Below are 19,961 nucleotides of genomic sequence, written 5' to 3' on the forward strand. Positions count from 1 at the left end.
AGCAGGAACTGGCTGAATCTCGCATTTTTCTCACTAAGGTTATGCTGGAAAACCAGCATTCGATGTTTATGCTCTACGGATCAAAAATCCTCTTTGGCAGTCAATTAGATTAAAAAAAAAAAAAAATATGCATTATTTTCAGTTCAAGCTTGGTAATAAAACAAACCATAGATTTGTATAGGTAGTAACACTTTAATATATGCAAACCTAATTTCAGTACTTTCTTATGACTTTTATTTCCATAATCACAGATGGGAAGCTGTTTTGATTTGTTTGGTCATTGGTGGTTTACACTAGGGATGCACCGATCCGATATTCGGATCGGATATCAGCGCCGATATGGCCATGATAGCTGGATCGGGGGATCGGTAAAATTAACAGATCCACGGGCCGATCCGGTTTTGCTCTTTACATAGCTGTGAGGGAGCAGAGAACAGCTGTCAAAAAAAAAAGAGCCTGCAAATGCCTGTAAGGGCCGGTTGACACTTTTGCGAGTGCGCCGATCGCATGTAATTCGGAGCGCACTGCTCCTTCATTACATGCGATCGAAGGTGCGGATGTGAATTCAGCCATACACTTTGTATGGCTGAATTCGCACTGTATCCGCCGCAAACACGCACATGACCCTTTTTTCCAGCCGCATCGGGATCGGATCGCACAGTGGTTCACACTTGTGCGATCCGATCCTGTGCTAACTGTCAGATCGCACTGCGATATGCGATCAAACTGGGGGTGTCGTTAACATTTCATTGACACCCCCTGCGTATCGCATATGGCAGTGTGAACTGTCAGGGGTGCGTTTTGCAATGCGGGAACAGGCTGCGAATTCGCAGCCTTCCCGCATCGCACAAGTGTGAACCGGGACTAAGGGCTCTTTCACACGGTCCGCCTCCATAGGCGGATCCGTGCTGCTCAGCAGGGATCGATCCGCCGGTCCCCACTGAGCTGGCGGATGACAACTCCGTCTCAGCTTGCAGTGCGGAGAGGGAGGTGTCACAGCCCCCGCTGCTCTCCGCCTGTCCGCTCTCATCCGATCCGATCCCTGGACGGATGGATAAATAGGGTTTCCATCCGTCCGGATTTCTTGGATACGGATGGCAGCGGGTGTCAGCGGAGGTGTCTCCGCTGACACCGGCTGCCCCATAGAGATGCATGGAGGATCCGATCAGATCCGCCTAAAAAACTGACTGGTATTCCGCTGACATCCGCAGTGCCATTCACTTACATTATGTCCGCAAATCATTGGCAAAAGAATAGGATGATTTGCGGACAAGCGAAGCGGCCGTGTGAAAGAGCCCGAAGTCTCCCAGTTAAGTAAACACAATGATTACAATGTATCTTTTCATTCCATCTGCCGGAGGAGGGAAGTTTAACCTCTTAAATGCACAATTGTTATAGGGTATACCGGTCCGGAAGTATTATTTTGTTATTGGCTCACAAAACAGTACTTCCGAATCGGACTCGGGATCGGCGATTTCACAAAGCAAAAGATCGGCTTTGGGATCGGCACCAAAAAAGTCGGATCTGTGCATCCCTAGTTTACACCACCCATCCAACCAAAAATGTATGCTTGTTAGTCCTGAATTCTGTCTAACCCAGTTAGGGAAGTGTGACACCATCATTTGAGGTTGTAACATACACAGAGTTGCAGCATTGGTTTTGGTTGGATATGTCCTTTAAACACTTGTGCTGCTAACAATCTGCTAAAGAAACAAAAATATACTCTCCATGTATTTTTCATTTCTTGTAATGAAAAGCCTGAATATCCAGAGTCTGCAGATATATAATAATAAAACATTGATAGTGTTTGTAATTGCCCTTAAATTACTATGTCATTTTTTGTTCATTCGTTTCACTTGCAGACGAACTGTGACCTTAGACGACAAATAGACGAACAGCAAAAAATCCTTGAAAAATACAAAGAGCGATTAAATAAATGTATTTCCATGAGCAAGAAACTTCTTATTGAAAAGGTAAGCATAGGTCAGAACCGGTCTTTAAGGCTTTTTTTTTAATAGGAAAAAGTGCATTAATCTATATAGGAAACAAAGCAGAACTCCAGAAAATAGTACAAACACTTTAACCTGGTTATGTATTTGTTAAAAACTCGTGACATATTATTTTCAAGTCAGATAGTGAATGTACCAAAATCTATATTAGCTTCCAGTAATAATATTATGCGTGATGGCACTAAGGCTGCACTCACACTTGAGCGTAGCGTTTTCGCGCGTTTTTTTACCGCGATTTTTAACCGCATTTTACCGCGATTTTCAGTCGCTTTTTTTCTCCAGGCGTTTTTGGAGGTAGGCATTGACATCTATCAAAAACGCTGGTAATCAGCCCAAAAAGAAGCTCATGAACTTTTTTCAGCTACAGGCGTTTTGCTTCAGGTGTTAAAACGCTCAGATCTGAACAGGGGCCATTTAAATGAATGGGGTTTTACTTATTGGGTGTTTTGGTACGTTTTTTTTTAGTGTTTTTGGAGCTGAAAAATGCTCAAAAATGCCCAGGTGTGAATGGAGCCTTAATATGGACGGGTCGCATTTGATCAAATTTAGATTTTGTTGCTTTGGATATTGCCGTTAGCCTTTGTGTCTAGGTCATTGGACTTTTGTTTTCATCAGAACTGCTTCTTTGCCCATACAATTCAACGGAAACGCAAAAGCAGCTCGAAGCATGTTCATTTAGCTTAGTAGGAGGTCAAATGCACCTGTAGGTAATGTAAATGAGCTCAGAAGTGCTTTAAAGTAGAGTTCAGGGATAACCCTAACTACTCTAAAAGCTGTCCCCTCCCCCCTTCTAACACCTGTGCTTACTAACCTGTGTAAGAAAGATCTATATACGTACCTATTTTCAGGCCGCTCTGGTTCGGTCACATGATCCCGCTTCCTTTTCTGAGCCAGCACCCCTGCAGGGGAGCAGGGGGAGAGTTGACAATGGAGGGGCCATTAAAGCCTAAGGGTGTCGTCACCACTCCAGGCTTTAATGGATGGGCCATTAAAGCCTATGGGTGTCGTCGCCACTCAAGGCTTTACTAACTGTTGTCGAGCACTCTCTCCTCTCCCCTGCAGCCGGCGTTGGCTGATGCAGGGGGATCACATGACCGATGCGGACTAAAAATAGGCAACTATACACATCTTTCTTACACAGGTTAGTAAGCATAGATATTAATATGGGGTAGGGGACCGTTTTAACAGTAGTTATCCCAGAATGCCACTCTAAACTGATGTTGGATACAGGCAGAATGTATCTAGAAGCAAGCTACATTTTCCCATCCACACAAGCCCTAAAGTACATGTCCCACAAGCTATTCTGCAGTAGTGATTTGTTACAGCTGAAGAATCTTTCCATGACATTTATTTTTTTCCTAGGAAAAAAAAAATATTAAATACGTGCGCACTGTGCTCTAGATTGTAAATTTTAGTGATTGTGCTGCTACTTAAGGTATATAATAATAAAAAAAAGTGAAAATATACATAACAATCTAAAGACATATGCTTCACAGTAGCACACAAAAGTACATCATCAACATGTGAGAGTACCCACAAAATATAAAAATAAAATGTCCATAAAAATAACTTGGTGTCTATAAAAAATGTGAATCTCCTCCAAAAAAAAAAACTAAGAAAAAAGGTCCTGTCAAACATGATAAAAAAGGTGTAACAAACTAGTAATATAACACCAACAATCCTCCACCACAGCGATGTGTGCCACTTCTGCTACCTTAAGAAACAAGCTCCCCAGATACTGTTGCCATTCACTCTTGTGTCTGACAAATATTACTTGTGTGTTGTATTTGAAGAACCGCTAATGCACGCCAAATACCACTTTAAATCTCCACATGTAGAGATAAAAGTGAAGACCACATCCAAAAGTCTAAAAACACCTTAAGGCAACCAATATATTAAAACTTATTGCATGTACATCAATTAGAAAGTAAACCAAGCCTTCATATATACGTTCAAATATGCCGGGTGACACAGTGCTGCGATCTCCCCATCCCTTCGTTTGCACACACCGAGTCGAGGTTCCAGCCTCCGAATACCGTTACCGTGTAGCCACGCCCCTGCTTGTTTCATCACTTCCGACTTCTTCGCCCTATGTGACGAAGTTGGAAGTGACGAAACGCATCAGAGTGTGGCTAAACGGCAACTGTATTCGGCCCCCGAAACATTGACTTGTGCGTGCAAACTAAGGGATAGTCCGATTGCAGCACTTGTCACCCAGCATGTTTTAACTTGTATATGAAGGCTTGTTTACTTTTTAATTGATGTACGTGCAATACTTTTTAATACATTGGTTAACTTAAGTGGTTTTTACACTATTGGAGGCTCTTTCTTCACTTTTATCCTTACATGTGGATATGGCACACATCACTGTGGTGGGTTGTTGGTGTTCTATTACTAGTTTGTTGCACCTTTTTCATCAGGACAGGACCTTTATTCTTAAGTACTCTCACATGTTGATGTACTTTAGTGCACTACTGTGAAATGTATGTTTTTTGGATTGCAATGTATATTTTCGCATTTTGTTTATTAGAAAAAAAAATAGCTGCATTCATTGTAAGGTCTGTGTGTTGTTTAACTTCCAAGAAATCTGTATCTCCATTGCTGATTGATTTGACCTTTTGCATTGTTTGGCGTTAGTGGCATAATTAACCTCTTCATTAAGCTACTTATGTGATCTAGTGCAGCTATAGATGATCATGGCATGCTAGCATTCCGCTACAGCAGTTAGACATCTACACATTGCCATAGAAAGTAAACAGGATATTATAGCTTTCATTGAAAAATAATTTCTCTTTGGTTCATCGACGGACAACAGCGCTCCATAAATCATAACTAGTGGGTTATATAGGACTAGGCAGAACAAAAAACACCTGGCAGTCCTTAGCTGGTATATAACACCCTCTCTGCTCTAGGTAATCAGATTTAATCTGTCTATTCAGGAGTAAGGACCTAGGCTCCCGGCTGGGATCTCTGGTCCCAGCAATTTTCTTCTTCCTTACATCTTTTTGTTTTTTCTCTCGGGAGATCTACAAACAACTGCCGGGCTGGGCGACGGGCTGAATAATCCAGTGGTCCACCCCAGCCAGCAAGCACGTGCAGACCGCAGCTATGTGCTAGGTTGGCCGCGGCATAGCCTCACGGACACAGGCTGGCCCACGAGTTAAACGTCTCGCAGGGTCGCATAAGACCAGGCTTGGGTCTGAGTTGCAGCTCCCCCACTTCGGTGGCGAGGAGTTCTGTCTGGAGCGTTACCCGCACCGTGGAAGGGTAAGTACAGTCCCCCCTCTCCCATTCTGGTGGTTTTCTTTGGGGTGGACGCGGGTAACCTTTGGGGACGGTCGGACTTGCAGGTTCCTTCCTCTCATCCTTAAATCCCTCACTGAGCTGGGCTTTCCCCTCCCCCATTGCCCCCTGTCTGGACCTAGAGTCTGGTGGATGTCCCAGGGAAGAGAATGCAACCTAGACCCCTGGGGTCTCCCCCGCTATCCCCACTTTGTAAGGGTCCTGGGATAGTGTGTGTCCCGCCCTGGTAGTCTGGAGGGGTCCCAATGTAGGAGACCCCTAGCTGCATCATCTGCTGTTTTGCAGTGTGGGTATAGTGCAGAGGGGTCCCAGTGTAGAGACCGGTGTAGAGTGTACACCAGAGTCTCCCCTAAACTTGTGTACTACCTTCGGGGGATCCTCTTGAAGAGAGTGCAGCATTGCAGAAGGTGCAGGAAAGATCCTGGCAGCATGCTTCAGTGTTTGTAGCGAATGGTGGCCATCTTCCATTAGTTTGGCAGGTCTCCGGTTGGCAGCCATGTTTGTGTAGCCAGATGATGTCACGGGGGTCATTTTCCCTTAGTCTAGGAGATGCTGCAGACTACTGAAGCCTCAAGGGGATGCCGAAGCTCCTCTTCTTCCTCTTCTTCTTCTTCTTCCTCCTCCTCTTCCTCTTCTTCCTCCTCCTCTTCCTCCTCCTCTTCCTCCTCTTCCTCTTCCTCTTCCTCTTCCTCCTCCTCCTCCTCCTCCTCCTCCTCCTCCTTCCTCTTCATCCTTCCTCTTCCTCTTCCTCCTCTTTCCTCTTCTTCCTCCTCCTCTTTCCTCTTCTTCCTCCTCCTCTTTCCTCTTCTTCCTCCTCCTCTTTCCTCTTCTTCCTCCTCTTCTTCCTCCTCTTCTTCCTCCTCTTCTTCCTCCTCTTCTTCCTCCTCTTTCCTCTTCCTCCTTAGTTTCCTTTTCCTGTGCCCGGGATATATTAACAGGGATAGCGTCTATGATCATGCTGGGTTCGAATTCTCTGTGCTTTTCTGGTCGGTAGGGTGAGTCTTTGGGGGTCCCTGTTATCTCCCTCTCTGCTGATGGGTGCCTTGAGGGGATCCTTTAGTGGTGCCAAAAGATCATTTTTATACTGCAAGGTCTTCCTTCCTTATGGAGCCTCAGGGTCACATCTCCCCCACTGACCCCCTCATGGAGGTGGCAGGTCCCTCGAAACCCCAGGTTCCCATGGTTGCACTGATGGCAGTTCTGCAGTATCCCTGGTGGAAGTGGCATGTGGGCAAAGGCCCCTGCTCAAGCTGTCTCGTCTGATTCTGAGCCTGGTGCCGCCCGTCCAGGGGGACTTAATGTCACACCCTCTGATCCATCTGCTAGTGAGGATGTTTCCTCCATGGTCGCAGCAGCAAGTGAAAAACCGCTGTTAGACACAATTATCACTGCAGTGGGTGAGAGTTTAAAGATGGCGAATGCCAACGTCTCCAAACGTTTTGCTGTATGTTACCCTTTTAAGTAATCACTTTTTTTTTTTAATCAAACGAGTCTTTATTGTACAAGTATCCGTAAATAACAGTAACAGAGGAATGCAGTGAATCACAGTCAATGAAGTGAGCAATTCAAGGTACATCTGAACATGAGTATCAAACAGGGCGTAATAAAATAAAAGAACAAAAACAAAACACAAACATGAACAGTGCAAAAAGTACGCCAAGGAGGCGTCTCCTGTGTGGAACCAAGTCCAAATATAAAACATGAAGACCGAGGCATACAATAGCTGGTCGACAGACCACCTGCACAGCACAACATAAGAGGGGAACCCAGACTAAACACACGTTTCCGGGGCCTGCGTCCATCTGTCCCATATCTTATTAAATTTTGTGGGGCAACCCCGATGCGTGTACAACAGCTTCTTGTAGGGCACAACAGTATTAACTTCCCTAAGCCAGTCATGAAATGTGGGGGGTCTATCACGCATCCATCGGCGCGCTATCAATTTCCGGGCGGAGAATAAAGTTTCGTGCAAGAATATAGTAGTAAATTTATTCATACTGGTATCAGGAAAAATTCCCAATAAGCACGGTTTGGGGAGCAGGGAGAGGGGGGAGCCCATAGTGTCATGAAGGAATTTAACTACCTGAGTCCAGTAACCCTGGATTTCGGGGCAGCTCCATATCAGATGATAAAAAGTACCCCGCTCTCGGCTACGCATAGGGCAGGCGTCCGTGGCGTCTCGTCGGTATTTGGCAGTCAGCAGGGGGGTAAGGTATGCCTTATGTAAGATGTAAGTCTGGGTGAGTCGGTCGGACAGTTTAGGGGAGACTAATTTACAGGCATCCAGAGCGTCACTCCACTCGTCATCCTCCAAGGGACCCACATCCTCCTCCCACTTAGTCTTAGATGCATACGCAAGGACCGTGGAGGCCGGCTCGTGTAGCATAGTGTACAATATCGAAATAAGATGACTAGGATTCGAGCAACTGACCACCTCAAGTACTGGGACCGGGGGCAGAACCGGCACCGGTTGAGGGAATTGCGCGTGGAACGCATGCCGCAGCTGAAAGTACCAGAAGAGCATAGTACGCGGGAGGTGAAATCGAGCGGCCAGGGACTCAAAGCTCCTAAGCGTCCCATTCGCAACGATATGGGTCAGAAAAATAATACCGTGTCGAACCCACACATGCACATCAGGGATAGTTCGGAATTCAGGGAGGGACACGTTGTTCCACAGCGGGGTATATTCATGGAGCCCAGGGAGAGCCAGTTTGCTGGAGACAACGTCCCACAACCTCCTGTATTGGTATAGCATTGATGCCCGACCATCCCTGTGATCCGCTCCCCGGATCCCTGATACAATAAGAGAAAGGGGGTCTGTGAGTGCATGGGTCCGAGTCGGTGCCAGAAGTGCCAGAAATCTATCCCTATCAGAGGAATTATAATGGAAAAAATGAGACAGCTGCGCTGCAATATAATATAGGTTAAAATTTAGGGAGAGCCAAACCACCCAAATTGGTAGCGTTCTTCAGCTTCCGCCAGGACAATTTGTGCCTGGAGGTTCCCCAGACAAACGGTTTGAGGAGAGACTCCAGCTGGAGAAAATAACGGAGCGGAAGATAAATTGGGGAATGCCACAGCACATAAAGCAATTTAGGAAGCAACACCATTTTTATCAGGTTAACTCGACCCATCACCCCCAGCGGTAGTCTAGTCCACGTCTGAGTCCTCGCTTTAATCATAGTAAGGAGGGGAAGCAAGTTGTCCGACACATAGTCTGTCGGCCTCACCGTGACCTGAACCCCCAGGTATTTAATGCGATCTACTCTGCACAAGGGGAACTCGGGATTAGAAGGGAAAGACGAAATATCGTCAATAGGTAAAATCTGGGACTTGTCCCAATTGATCTTCAGACCAGAAAACTGGCCATATCGACCAATCAGGGAGAGTGCAGTATTCAACGAGGGCCCCGGGTCAGCGAGAAACAGCAACGTATCGTCAGCGTACATACTGATTTTCTCCTCCAGGGGCCCAACGCGGAGACCTCTGATACCCGGGTGATCCCTAATAGCAATAGCCAAAGGTTCGGCGACCAGGGCATACAATAGTGGTGACAGAGGACAGCCCTGGCGTGTCCCTCTACTCAGAGGGAAACTATCAGACGTCCAGCCGTTGGCCAGCACCCTAGCCACCGGGGCCTGGTAAAGAACCTGCACCCAGCGGACAAACCGCGGGCCAAAGCCATAGCATTCCAGACATCTCCATAGAAATCTCCATTCCACAGAATCAAAGGCCTTGGCCGTGTCTAAGGACACAACTACCCTGGCTCCCACATTGTCATGAGTGGCCTGTAAATTCATGAATAGCCTTCGCAGGTTGAATGAAGTATTGCGGCCAGGCATAAAGCCCGATTGATCAGTGTGTATTAACGAGAGAATAATCTTGTTGACCCGAGTAGCCAATATTTTCGCCAGAATTTTAACGTCTACCTGGAGGAGAGATATCGGCCTGTAGGACTCAGGTCGTTGCGGATCCTTGCCAGGCTTGGGTATCAGGACCACCAGAGCCTCCCGCATGGACGGGGGTAGGGAAGATGTCTCAAATATATCCTCAAACAACGCTAGTAGGCGTGGGGCAAGGTCTTCAACATACATAGAATAGAATTCTATCGGGAGTCCATCCAGGCCGGGTGACTTAGCCCTTGAGAACTGTGCTATGGCCTCCGAGACCTCCTCCACCTTGAGCGGGGCCTCCAAGGACTCAACCCGCTCGGCAGTCAATTGAGGAAAGGTCACCGAGGCCAAAAAGGCGTCCATGATAGAATCATCCGCCGGGGCCGTGGAAGTATAGAGGTCCTGAAAAAATGCCCGGAAGGCGTCTGCCACCAGTTTTGGGTCAGCAATTAGGGTTCCCTGCGCGGAACACAAACGAATCACCACAGGGGGCCTATCCTCACAATGAACCAAATAAGCCAGGAGTTTACCCGCACGCTCCCCGTGTTCAAATAATTTCTGTTTCTGGAAAAACAGCTTCCTACGGGCCCTATCATACTCCAACTGTGTCACCACTCTAGTGGCTAGTTTATACTGTGCAGCTCCCTCCTGCGTAGGAGCCGCCTGAAAGGCCCGCTCCGCCGCGGACAGATTGCTCAGGGCCCTGTGATAGCTCTCCAAAGAGTCGGATTTGAGTTTGTTAATTGCAGCCGTCAAGTGGGACCGGACATGGATCTTGAACGTTTCCCAGACCACTAACGTGGACGCAGAGTGAATATTGTCTGTAAAAAACTGTCGCCAAACCGATGCTAGATCCGCCTCCACTGGGAGAAGCCCAAGCCAATGGGGGTTGAGCTTCCACGCTGGGAGGGGGCGGTTACTGCCAAAACCAATCTGCACCCAGTAGGGGCAGTGGTCCGACAGCCCACGAGCCGAAAACCCAGCATCCACCAAACGTGGGAGGAGGGAGGGGGAGACCAATATAAAGTCTATACGAGACATGGACTGACGAGCAGAGGAGTAACAGGAGTAGGCCCGTCTGTCGGGATACCTGGCTCTCCAGGAATCAAACAGGTTAAATTCCGTCAATAGTCTAGCAAATCTGGTCGTGGTAGGCAAAGGGGATGTCGGAGCTGTCGTGTGTAATCTGTCAAGGGAGGGGTTCAAGGTATTGTTGAAGTCGCCCAACCAGATCACCGGAACATGGGGGTTAGATAACATGAAGTCTAGGCCTTCAGTAAGGATAGTGGATGAGAAAGGGGGGGGCACATAAAACGCCATGAGCAGGAAGGGCTCTCCGCATAACAACACAGAAAGAAAAACGTATCTACCCTGAGGGTCTACTAGGGATCCCCGAAGCTCAAACTGCACCGATTTGGCCACTAAAATCGCCACTCCCCGGGAATGGGAAGTAAACATGGAGTGGAACGTCCAGCCGATCCACGGGCGTCGAAGCGCCATCTGAAGACGGCCCTCCAGATGGGTCTCCACCAGCACCACCACATCCGCTCGCTGGCCCTTAAGATAGGCAAACACTGCAGAGCGTTTAATTCTATCGCCCAATCCCCGGACGTTCCAGGTAAGAAATTTAAGTTGAGCCATCAAGTACTAGGAAAGATGAGTGGCATAGGAGCCTCGGGGGTCCCGTTCGACGCGACATAATAAAGGTCATAAAGTGCATTAAATGAGTAGCCTCGGTCAGGCAGGCATTTAACTGTTCCTGAGATAGTGCATCCACACGTAAAAAACAGATCAGAATATTCGATATACATTCCCATAGACATAAAACAAAAATGAACAATAAAGAAAACAACAACACCCCCCACCCCGCCCTGCACCAACCCAAACACGTGCGGGCATACCATTTCCCAGTCCAACCACAGTAAAGACCGGACCTGCAAAACATAGAAACATAATAACAGTACGAAAGTAAAGGAGACAAGCAGGTCCAGTATTTGGCCCAGAGGAACAACAATCTGAGCATAGGCCCCCACTGACCACACAGACAGTGGAGGGGTGGTTGGCGCGTAGCTCTGTCACTCACAGAGCTTGCGGGCGAAACTTCGCTGGGTAGCAAAGCACAAGTGTAGGAAAATACTAGAGAACCAGAAAAAAACACAGAGACAAAAAGAAAAGAGGAAGAGGGGGAAGGGGAGGAAGATATACAGCCTAAAGTCACATAGAGCCAGAAAACCAGCAGAGAGGAAAAAGGGGAAAGAAAGGGAGCCAGAAAGGGGAACATGTATGGTGAAAGAAGAGACGAGAGAGAAAAAAAAGGGGGGAAGAGAAAAAAAAGACCAGGGCTCGCCGGCCATAGTCATGGATAGCAGCATCCGGAAGGATAACTCGAGACATCAAGAGAAATGTAGAGAAGTCAGGGATAGTTCAGAAGGCAAGAGATGGCAAGGATCAGGGGGTAGGGACGGATGGAGAATGCAGGCATAGGAGGCAAACGAGTCACCATGGAGAACAGCAAGGTCCTCCTCCAGACTGAGTAAAAACCGGAGTAAAAACCGGAGAGATGACAGGTGGCCGGAGGGTGTATAAGTGAGGCATGTCCATTCAAGCCAGTGATTTCACAGCCACTCCGCAGACGGAGGTGCAGAGCCTCCCTCCATACTGTAGACCAACAGGCAGTAAAGGATATTGGGTAGAGAACAGTCACCAGCAGGCATCAGGGGTAAAAGTCGTGCTGGAAGGGAGGTCAGTTCCGAGTGTCCAGGTGTTCCAACCATGATATGACAGCCTCAGGATCATCAAAAAATTGCACCCTCCCCTCCCCCTCAACCCGCAGTCGGGCAGGGAATAGCATAGCATATTTGATATTCTTGACGCGAAGTCTGCGCTTGGCCTCCAGAAAGGTCTTGCGTTTCTTCTGTACCTCGGCCGAGAAATCGGGGAAGATTGCAATCCTCCCGTTCCCAATGGGGATATTGCCCTTTTCCCTGTTTAGGCGCAGAATGGTGTCTCTATCCCTGTAGTTAAGCATCTTAGCAATAAAGGTGCGGGCAGGCGCCCCTTGAGGAGGGGGCTTCCCGGACAAACGGTGGGCACGTTCCACAGTGAATGTGGGGGAGAAGGCCTCCCGGCCATAAGTATCGGTCAGTAGACGTTCCAAAAAGTCAGCCGGGTCCCTGCCCTCAGCCCCCTCAGGTAGCCCGATCAGTCTGATGTTACAGCGTCTCAGACGATTTTCCATGTCGTCTTGTTTGACTAATAGCTGGCTCACCTGAAGTTGGAGGCGATCAGAGACATGCTGCAGGGGGGGCAGGGAATCCTCCACTCCACTGATTCTGTGCTCAGCTTCGTCGACCCGTTCCCGCAGCTTCTGCTGGTCCTGGCGGAGCAGGGATATGTCCATTTTAACTTCCTCAATCTTCGCCGTAAGGGAGGCTTGGCATACCGAGATTGCATCTAAGACACGGGTAGTGTCTGCAGCCACCACGCTCCCCCCCGCTCCCGCCTCGGCGCCATCTTGGGCAGCACTGTCCTTCTCCTGACGGCGGAACTTATCGAGCTTCGCTACGGTGTCTGTAGGCTTCTTCGGCGGCGACATGATACCCGTGGCGTCAGGACACCAGCAGGAAGCTGTAGAGCCAGAAAGTAGGGTCCGAGATGCAGGATAAACGGGGTAATAGGATATTCAGCCGGCGGAGCTCCGTGCACTAGCTTCCTACTTCATGCCGCTCCAGGCCACGCCCCTTAAGTAATCACTTTTAAAAAAGTGGGCTTGTCTAGTGGTGATCCTGTTTCAGGGTTGAATAAAGGAACCCTGATCCCAGTAGAGGATTCCCTGTCCTTTAACCACTTGCTGACCGCCTGCTACAGATATACTGCGGCAGGCTGGCTTGGCTGTGTGTGGGTAAGTCTGTTCGCAGGAGCGCTCCTGGGGGCAAGCGCGTTGCCAGAGGCGTGCACCCGCCCCTTCTAGGCAGCGGGGATGCCGATCCTCAGGGCCAGCGGCAGCGATTGCTCCCTGCGGAGAGAGATTGACGGTCAGCTGAGCGTCTGTGATCCCCCCCATTTAGGATCACAGGTCTCTGTGTTCATTTCACAAGTTGATCCCCCATACAGTTGGAAAACACTCCCCTAGGCTCACACTTAACCCTTTGATCACCCCTGGGTTAACTCCTTCCCTACCAGTGTCATTATTACAGTAACAGTGCATATTTTTAGCATTGCTTACTGTAGTAATGTCACTGGTCCACCCCCCCCCCCCCCCCAAAGTGTCAAAAATGTCAGGGGTCTGATCTATCCACCGCAATGTCGCAGTCCCTCTAAAAATCGCAGATAGCCGCCATTACTAATAAAAAAAAAAAATGACATACATCTTTCCCACTTTTGCGCAAACCAATCAAAATACGCTTATTGGGATTTTTTTTTTACCAAAAATATGTAGCAGAATACAACTTGGCCTAAGAGGTTGAAAAAAATTAGATTTTTAAATTTTTGGGTTTTATTGGGAATGTTATATAGCAGAAAGGGAAAAATATAGTTCTTTTTTTTTTTTTTTTTGTTTATAGCGCAATAAATAAAAATCGCACAGGTGATCAAATACCACCAAAAGAAAGCTCTATTTGTGGGGAAAAAAGGCCTGGTCATTAAGGGGGCAAATCCTTTTGGTCCAGAAGTGGTTAAGGACCCGGCTGACAAGAAAGCGGAGGTTGTGGCACGCAGCCTGTTTACGATGGCTGGTTCGGCATTGCGGCCAGTCTTTGCCTCAACCCTGGTGTCTCAGACCCTATCTGAATGGGCCAAGCTTTTGCGCCAGGGCCTGGGGGTGAGCAGGTCCCCACTGCTTATGTTGATTTAGCGGAGCAGTTTGTCCATGGGCTGCAGTTTATTTGTGATGCAACTTTGGATACAGCTCCTACTTTAAAAGGAGGAGGCCAAGGAACACCTAGTGGGAAGTCAGGAACTCTTAGTTGCTGTCCTGAGAGACCAGGCTTCCTGCTCCACCATACCTACCCTTTTTCATTGGAGAGTCTATCTTCCTCCCAAACATCCCCACCTGGTGCTTTGGATGGCCTCCCTCTCTCTCTTTGGTGCTCAGGGAGAGCCTGTACTGCTCAGGTAAGCGCAGCCCCTTGGCGGTGGATTTCTCCATTTTTTTTCTTTCCTAGTCCCGCCTGCCGGTGTGTCTAAAGGCCACTGCCATCTTTTCGGTTGTGAGTACTGACTCGCCCGGCTGGAAGTGAGGTATCCGGCGAGGGGCGGCGCTCTTTAGCAGGCGCGTGGCGTCACTTTAGCTGGAAACGCAGGGGGAGAGGGGTGGAACTGAGCTGGTGCAGATTTCTGGTCCGGCGCTATCGGAGTCCGGAACCGGCATCCCTAAGCATCTGTGGACGCTGCAAAACCGCTATGGATGTGGTTGCCCCAGCAAGTGGAACAGGCACAGGCACCTGCCAGGCCCCAGGTAAGGGGCGGATTGTGCATCTTTCCCTTAATACTGTGGGGTCTCTCTTCTTCTGTCTTCCCCCCTGGTGGCTGGGGGCTTGTCTGCGCACATGGAGTTTTATGTATGCTTCCTGCGCACCTGGGTGACCCTGATGAGTAAAAGGTTGATTCACTGGGATGGTTTGTCTGTGTTGTTTTTGCTCGGTATGGCAGGCTAAGAGCTCTGACCTGACGGTTAAAAAGAAATGCCCTTCAAGCAAAGCTACCTGAAGGTTGGAAGAAAACACTGTTAGCCATGCGTTTACTCCCTGGTTAAAGAGGAAGCTTCTACGGCATGCAGCGATTTTAATCGCATCAGAAAGGAGCTGGATGCTACCATACAATCCTTTCGCTCTTCGCTAACAAATCCATCCTCAAGTCAGCCACCTACCTCAAAATCCTCTCAGGGCTCACAGTTAACCCCATGGTGGGGGTGGAGATAGGTCCTCTTACCCAAGAGGGACTTTCCCCTTCTCATTCCAAAGAAGATTCAGAGGAAGGGGTAGAAAATATACCCTCAAAATACAAGCTGTCTTTAGAGCAAGTTGATGGTTTTTTTAAGGCAGTTTGTTACTTTGGGCTTGGGAGAAGAGAAAAAAGAATTATCTCTGCGTGATAGGATGTATGCAGATCTGGGTGAGCCTAAAGGTCACACCTTTCCTGAAAATGTAATAATCTCTGAGGCCATTCAAAAGAAATGGGCAGAACCAGAGAGAACTTTTTTCCCAATGGCACATAAAAGGCGTTTTTTCTTTTAATGAAGACCCAGAGGCACTTTGGGAAAAAATACCCAAGCTTGATGCAGTCTTCTCCCAATTTTCCAGGTCAACTGACCTGGCATTTGAGGACATGGGAATACTAAAAGATCCCATGGACAAAAGAATGGATCAGAAACTTAAAAAAGCTTGGCAAATCCATCATGGGCAATCTCAAACCAGCTATGGCGACTACTTGTGTTTCTAGAAACCTGGAGTACTGGATTAATCAACTCAAAGGGCATATTATCGCAGATTCGCACAAACGAGATCCTTGATTCTTTTTCCACTCTGTCAACGGCCGTAGCCTACATTGTGGATGCATCAGCAGAATCCGTAAGGATGAAAGCAAGGTCTGCAGCTCTAGCTAACTTAGCCAGAAGAGCTCTGTGGTTGAAAACTTCGCCTGGTGATGCGACATCCAACAGCAAGCTTTCACCGTTTATTGGGGATCTACTGTTCGGTCCTGATTTAGACTCCGTTTTAGACAGGACAGCCGACAAAAAGAGATCATTCCCAAAAAGAGAAAGCAGCCAAACGTCTTTTTCTACCTCAAAGGGCTCAGGAGCAAGATAAGCCCCAGGAGAAAAGGAAGAATTGGTCGGCGCAAAGGTCTAGGGTAAAAGAAAGCGTCTTTTTCCATCCTCCTACATCAACCAGCAAGTCACAATGACGATTTGTTGCCTGTGGGAGGAAGACTGCAAAAAGTCCTCCCACACTGGGTAGCTATGACAGAAAATCAATATATTCTAGCCATACTGTCCAAGGGTTACCAAATAGAATTTTCGGATCCTATTCCAGAAAGATATATTTTTTCACAAACCTTCCAAAAGACACAACAAAAGCCCTGGCTATGAAAGACCTGCTGAAGGACTTGATGCGACAGAGGGTTGTGAGTGAAGTATCACCAGAAGAACGACATTAGGGATTCTATTCCCATATCTTTCTGGTAAGGAAGCCATCCGGGAGTTTTCGTCTTATTCTCAACCTAAAACCGTTGAACAGGTCATTTCGTATGGATTCAATCATCTTTGTCAGGAATCTGTTGACCAAAGGATGCTTGATAGAATTGATTGAATTAGGAGATGCTTATCAACATGTTCCCATAGCCCTTTAGTCCCAAAAGTTCCTGAGGTTGGCTGTAGATATGGGGAAGGAAGTACTGCATCTGAATCTCAAAGCCTTCCCTTTCGGTCTTTCATCTGCCCCTCGGATCTTTGCGAAGGTAATGGCAGAAGGCCTTGCTCCTCTCTGCCTTCAAGGAGTCTTAGTAAATCCCATATGTGGACGACCTCCTTTTCTTTAGGATAAAGAAAGGAAACCTGCGCTATGGAAATGTAGGGGAATGAAAGGGCTGCAGCCTCCCTAAAATATACCAATGCTATATCTAATTAATGGATTTATAAAGGGATAGGGAATTGGCGCTGCCCAAGGGAATATTTATGAAAAAAAGTTTATAGACTCCTAAATATATAAATATATATCTCTTCAGACCTTAAATTATTCATAGCCATATTATATATAAATATAAAGTGACTAGTGTTGAAAAGGTGATGTAGTGCTGTGTAGAATAAATTCAATAAATATGTCAATAAAACACATAAATTGATTCCTTTGGGGTGACACAATAAAAAATACAATTAAAATATTAAATATGAATCATATATGGCAAATTGGTATAAATATTAAAATAATTGAACAAGTGATCTGTGCATATAAGTAATAAAGTGTAAGGTGATTGGTGACTCTAAGTATGGACGTGATATATAGCTGGATGGAATTATCTCCCCCACTGGGGATTCGAGCACACTCTACTAGAGCTCTTGCCACTACATGGGCAGAAAAAGCTGGTGCCACCCCAGATCAAATTTGTAAGGAGGCTATGTGGTCAAGCTATCTAACGTTTGTACATCGTTACAGACTGGACCTTCTGTCAGAAGGGGACCAGGCTTTTGGCAGAAAGGTACTTGAGGCTGTTGTCCCTCCCTAATTAGTAAGTCTCGTTTATCCTCCCAAGGTGCTGTCCTGAAAGACGTTTAGGGAAAATTCAAGTTAGACTTACCGGCAACTTGTTTTCTGAGAGTTTTTCAGGACAGCAGCAACCCGCCCTTTCTGTTTAGCTGTTATTAACAAATAACAGAACTGGCAGGTGAAGAACTGGCAGGCAGATTACCTGAGTAATCAGGTGTTGGATCAGGGGGAGGGAGTGGTCCCTACACCCGGAGGTGTTTTCATCTCCTGTGTGTCTGGTGGGGGACACCCGACGTCGACCTGTTTGCTTCTCGACTCAACAAGAAGGTTCAGAGGGTCGTAGCTCAGGATCCTCTGGCCGACGCCATAGACACACTGGTGGCTCCTTGGAGTCAGTATCGGCTTATTTAGGCATTCCCTCCGCTAAAACCTCTGACGAGGCTTCATCGCAGGCTAGAAGTGGAAGGGGTTCTGGTCATTCTTGTGGCCCCAGACTGGCCTCGCCCGGTCTTGGTACGCAGACCTGATAAGGTTGGTCGCCGATGCTCCCTGGAGACTTCCTCTCAGGGAAGATCTGCAGTCTCTAGAACCGATCTTCCATCATGCTTTATAGTCGCTGGCGTTAACAGCATGGCGGTTAGAAGCCAGGTATTGAGGGATAGAGGTCTTTCTGATTCAGTGATTCCTATACTACTGAAGGCCAGGAAGTCTACTTCCAGAAAGATCTATCATCGTACGTGAAAATCGTACATTTTATGGTGTGAATCATTGAAGGTGCACCCTTGCTTGTTCTCGGTGGCTTGGGTTTTAACCTTTCTTCAAAAAGGTGTTGAACAGCGGTTGGCTTTGGTCACTATCAAAGGCCCAGTGTCAGCTCTGACTATGTTTTTCCAACGCCCTTTAGCTACGCATGCCTTGATTCGCACTTTTATTCAGGGGGCTCACCATATGGCTCCCCCGAGGCGATCCACGCTACCTCCGTGGGATCTGAATTTGGTATTGTGTTCTTCAAAAACCTTTTAAGAACATTGGGGAGATTCCTCTGCTTGCCTTGTCTCAGAAGGTTGCCTTTTTGGCGGTTATTACTTCTGCCCGCTGAGTATCTGAATTGGCGACGTAATGTCGTTCACCTTATCTGGTGGTCCACAGAGATAAAGTGGTACTCCGACCTAATCAATCGTTTCTTACTAAGGTGGTTTCTGATTTTAATTTGAATAAAGACATTGTGCGGCCTTCACTTTTTCCTAAGCCCAAGCATTCCAAGGAAATGGCATTCCATTCTTTGGCTGTGGTGCGGGCGATTGGGGTTTGCCTGGAGGCCACTGAGTCTTTTAGAAAATCAGATGCTCTTTTCATTCTTACTGAAGGACCTCGAAAAGGATTGACTGCGTCTGCTGCGACCATATCCAGATGGATCAGGCAGACGGTAGGTCAGGCTTATTCATTGAAGGGTCAGGTTCCTCCTTTCCCAGTGAAGGTGCATTCTACTAGAGTGCTGAGTGCCTTTTGGGCTTTTCGCCATCAGGCGTCTGTGCTGCAAGTTTGCAAGGTGGTAACTTGCTCATCTGTGCATACGTTCACAAAATTCTACAAAGTAGATGTGTTGGCATCTTCAGGAGCTTCCTTTGGCCGCAAGGTTTTGCATGTTGCTGTTTTAAAGAGAATCTTTGCTTGTTTCTCTTTTGAGAGGGTGTATGTTTTTTCAAGGTGAGCTCCAGTTGTTCCTGGTTGAGCTCCATGTTACCTGATTGGCTAGGTTTAACCTTTGGGGAATTGCGTCTTCTTGCATTGTCTTCCCACCCTTCATGATTATACTGCTTTGGGACATCCCACTGGTCTAAAGAATATGGAGCTGCATCTGTCGATGAATGATAGAGAAAACTGGATTTTTGTAAGAACTTACCGTAAAATCCTTTTCTCTGAAGCTCATCGACAGACGAAGCTCCCGCCCCTCTACTTCTGAGTGAATGGGTTTTTTTTTTTGTATTCTAAACGCTGCTTGCAACTAAACTGTTTGCTGATAGCAGAGTTGTGGGGTTATGCCTGCAGGGACAGCCCCATAGGCGTGGTTAAACTTTTTTCCTGCCTAGTGCCTATTCCTGATTGGAGGATCATAACCCGTTTGTCTAAAGAAGATGGAGCTGCGTCTGTTGACGAACGATAGAGAAAACTGGATTTTTTAAGAACTTACCGTAAAATCCAGTTTTTTTCAGATGGGTCTCCTGTGCCAGAGGAGCTCTTATGTTTAGCCTTGGGTTATTTTCCCCACCCCTCATTTTCCTTTTGGCACTGCTTTTGGACACCCCACTAGTTATGATTTATGGAGTCCGTCAATGAACGAAAGAGAAATTGGGATTTTTGTACTTGCCGTAAAATCTATTTCTCTGGGTTCGACTGACACACCATCCACCCCTCTATGGAGTTCTGATACTTCTAATAATGCTTGCTACTAAAATTATTACCTAGAGCAGAGAGGGGGTTATATACCAGTTGAGGACGGCCCATGGGCGTAGCCAGGTATTTTTTGTTCTGCCTATTCCTACTCCTTGAGGAGG

At 47.3% G+C, this 19,961-nt stretch overlaps 1 protein-coding gene across 3 annotated transcripts in view; it reads left to right on the forward strand.

The window, feature by feature from the left end:
- The window catches only part of TLK1 (tousled like kinase 1), a 494,176-nt gene that overhangs the window by 419,614 nt on the left and 54,601 nt on the right, over positions 1-19,961 (forward strand). For all 3 annotated transcript variants that reach the window (XM_082260299.1, XM_082260300.1, XM_082260301.1), the window contains one exon: positions 1,863-1,973. In XM_082260299.1, the coding sequence (XP_082116425.1) occupies positions 1,863-1,973 (111 nt within the window). The remainder of the gene's footprint in view (positions 1-1,862; positions 1,974-19,961) is intronic.

This window comes from Pelophylax lessonae (assembly GCF_965119305.1).
Source record: "Pelophylax lessonae genome assembly, chromosome: 6".
In the NCBI taxonomy this organism is placed as follows: Eukaryota; Metazoa; Chordata; class Amphibia; order Anura; family Ranidae; genus Pelophylax; species Pelophylax lessonae.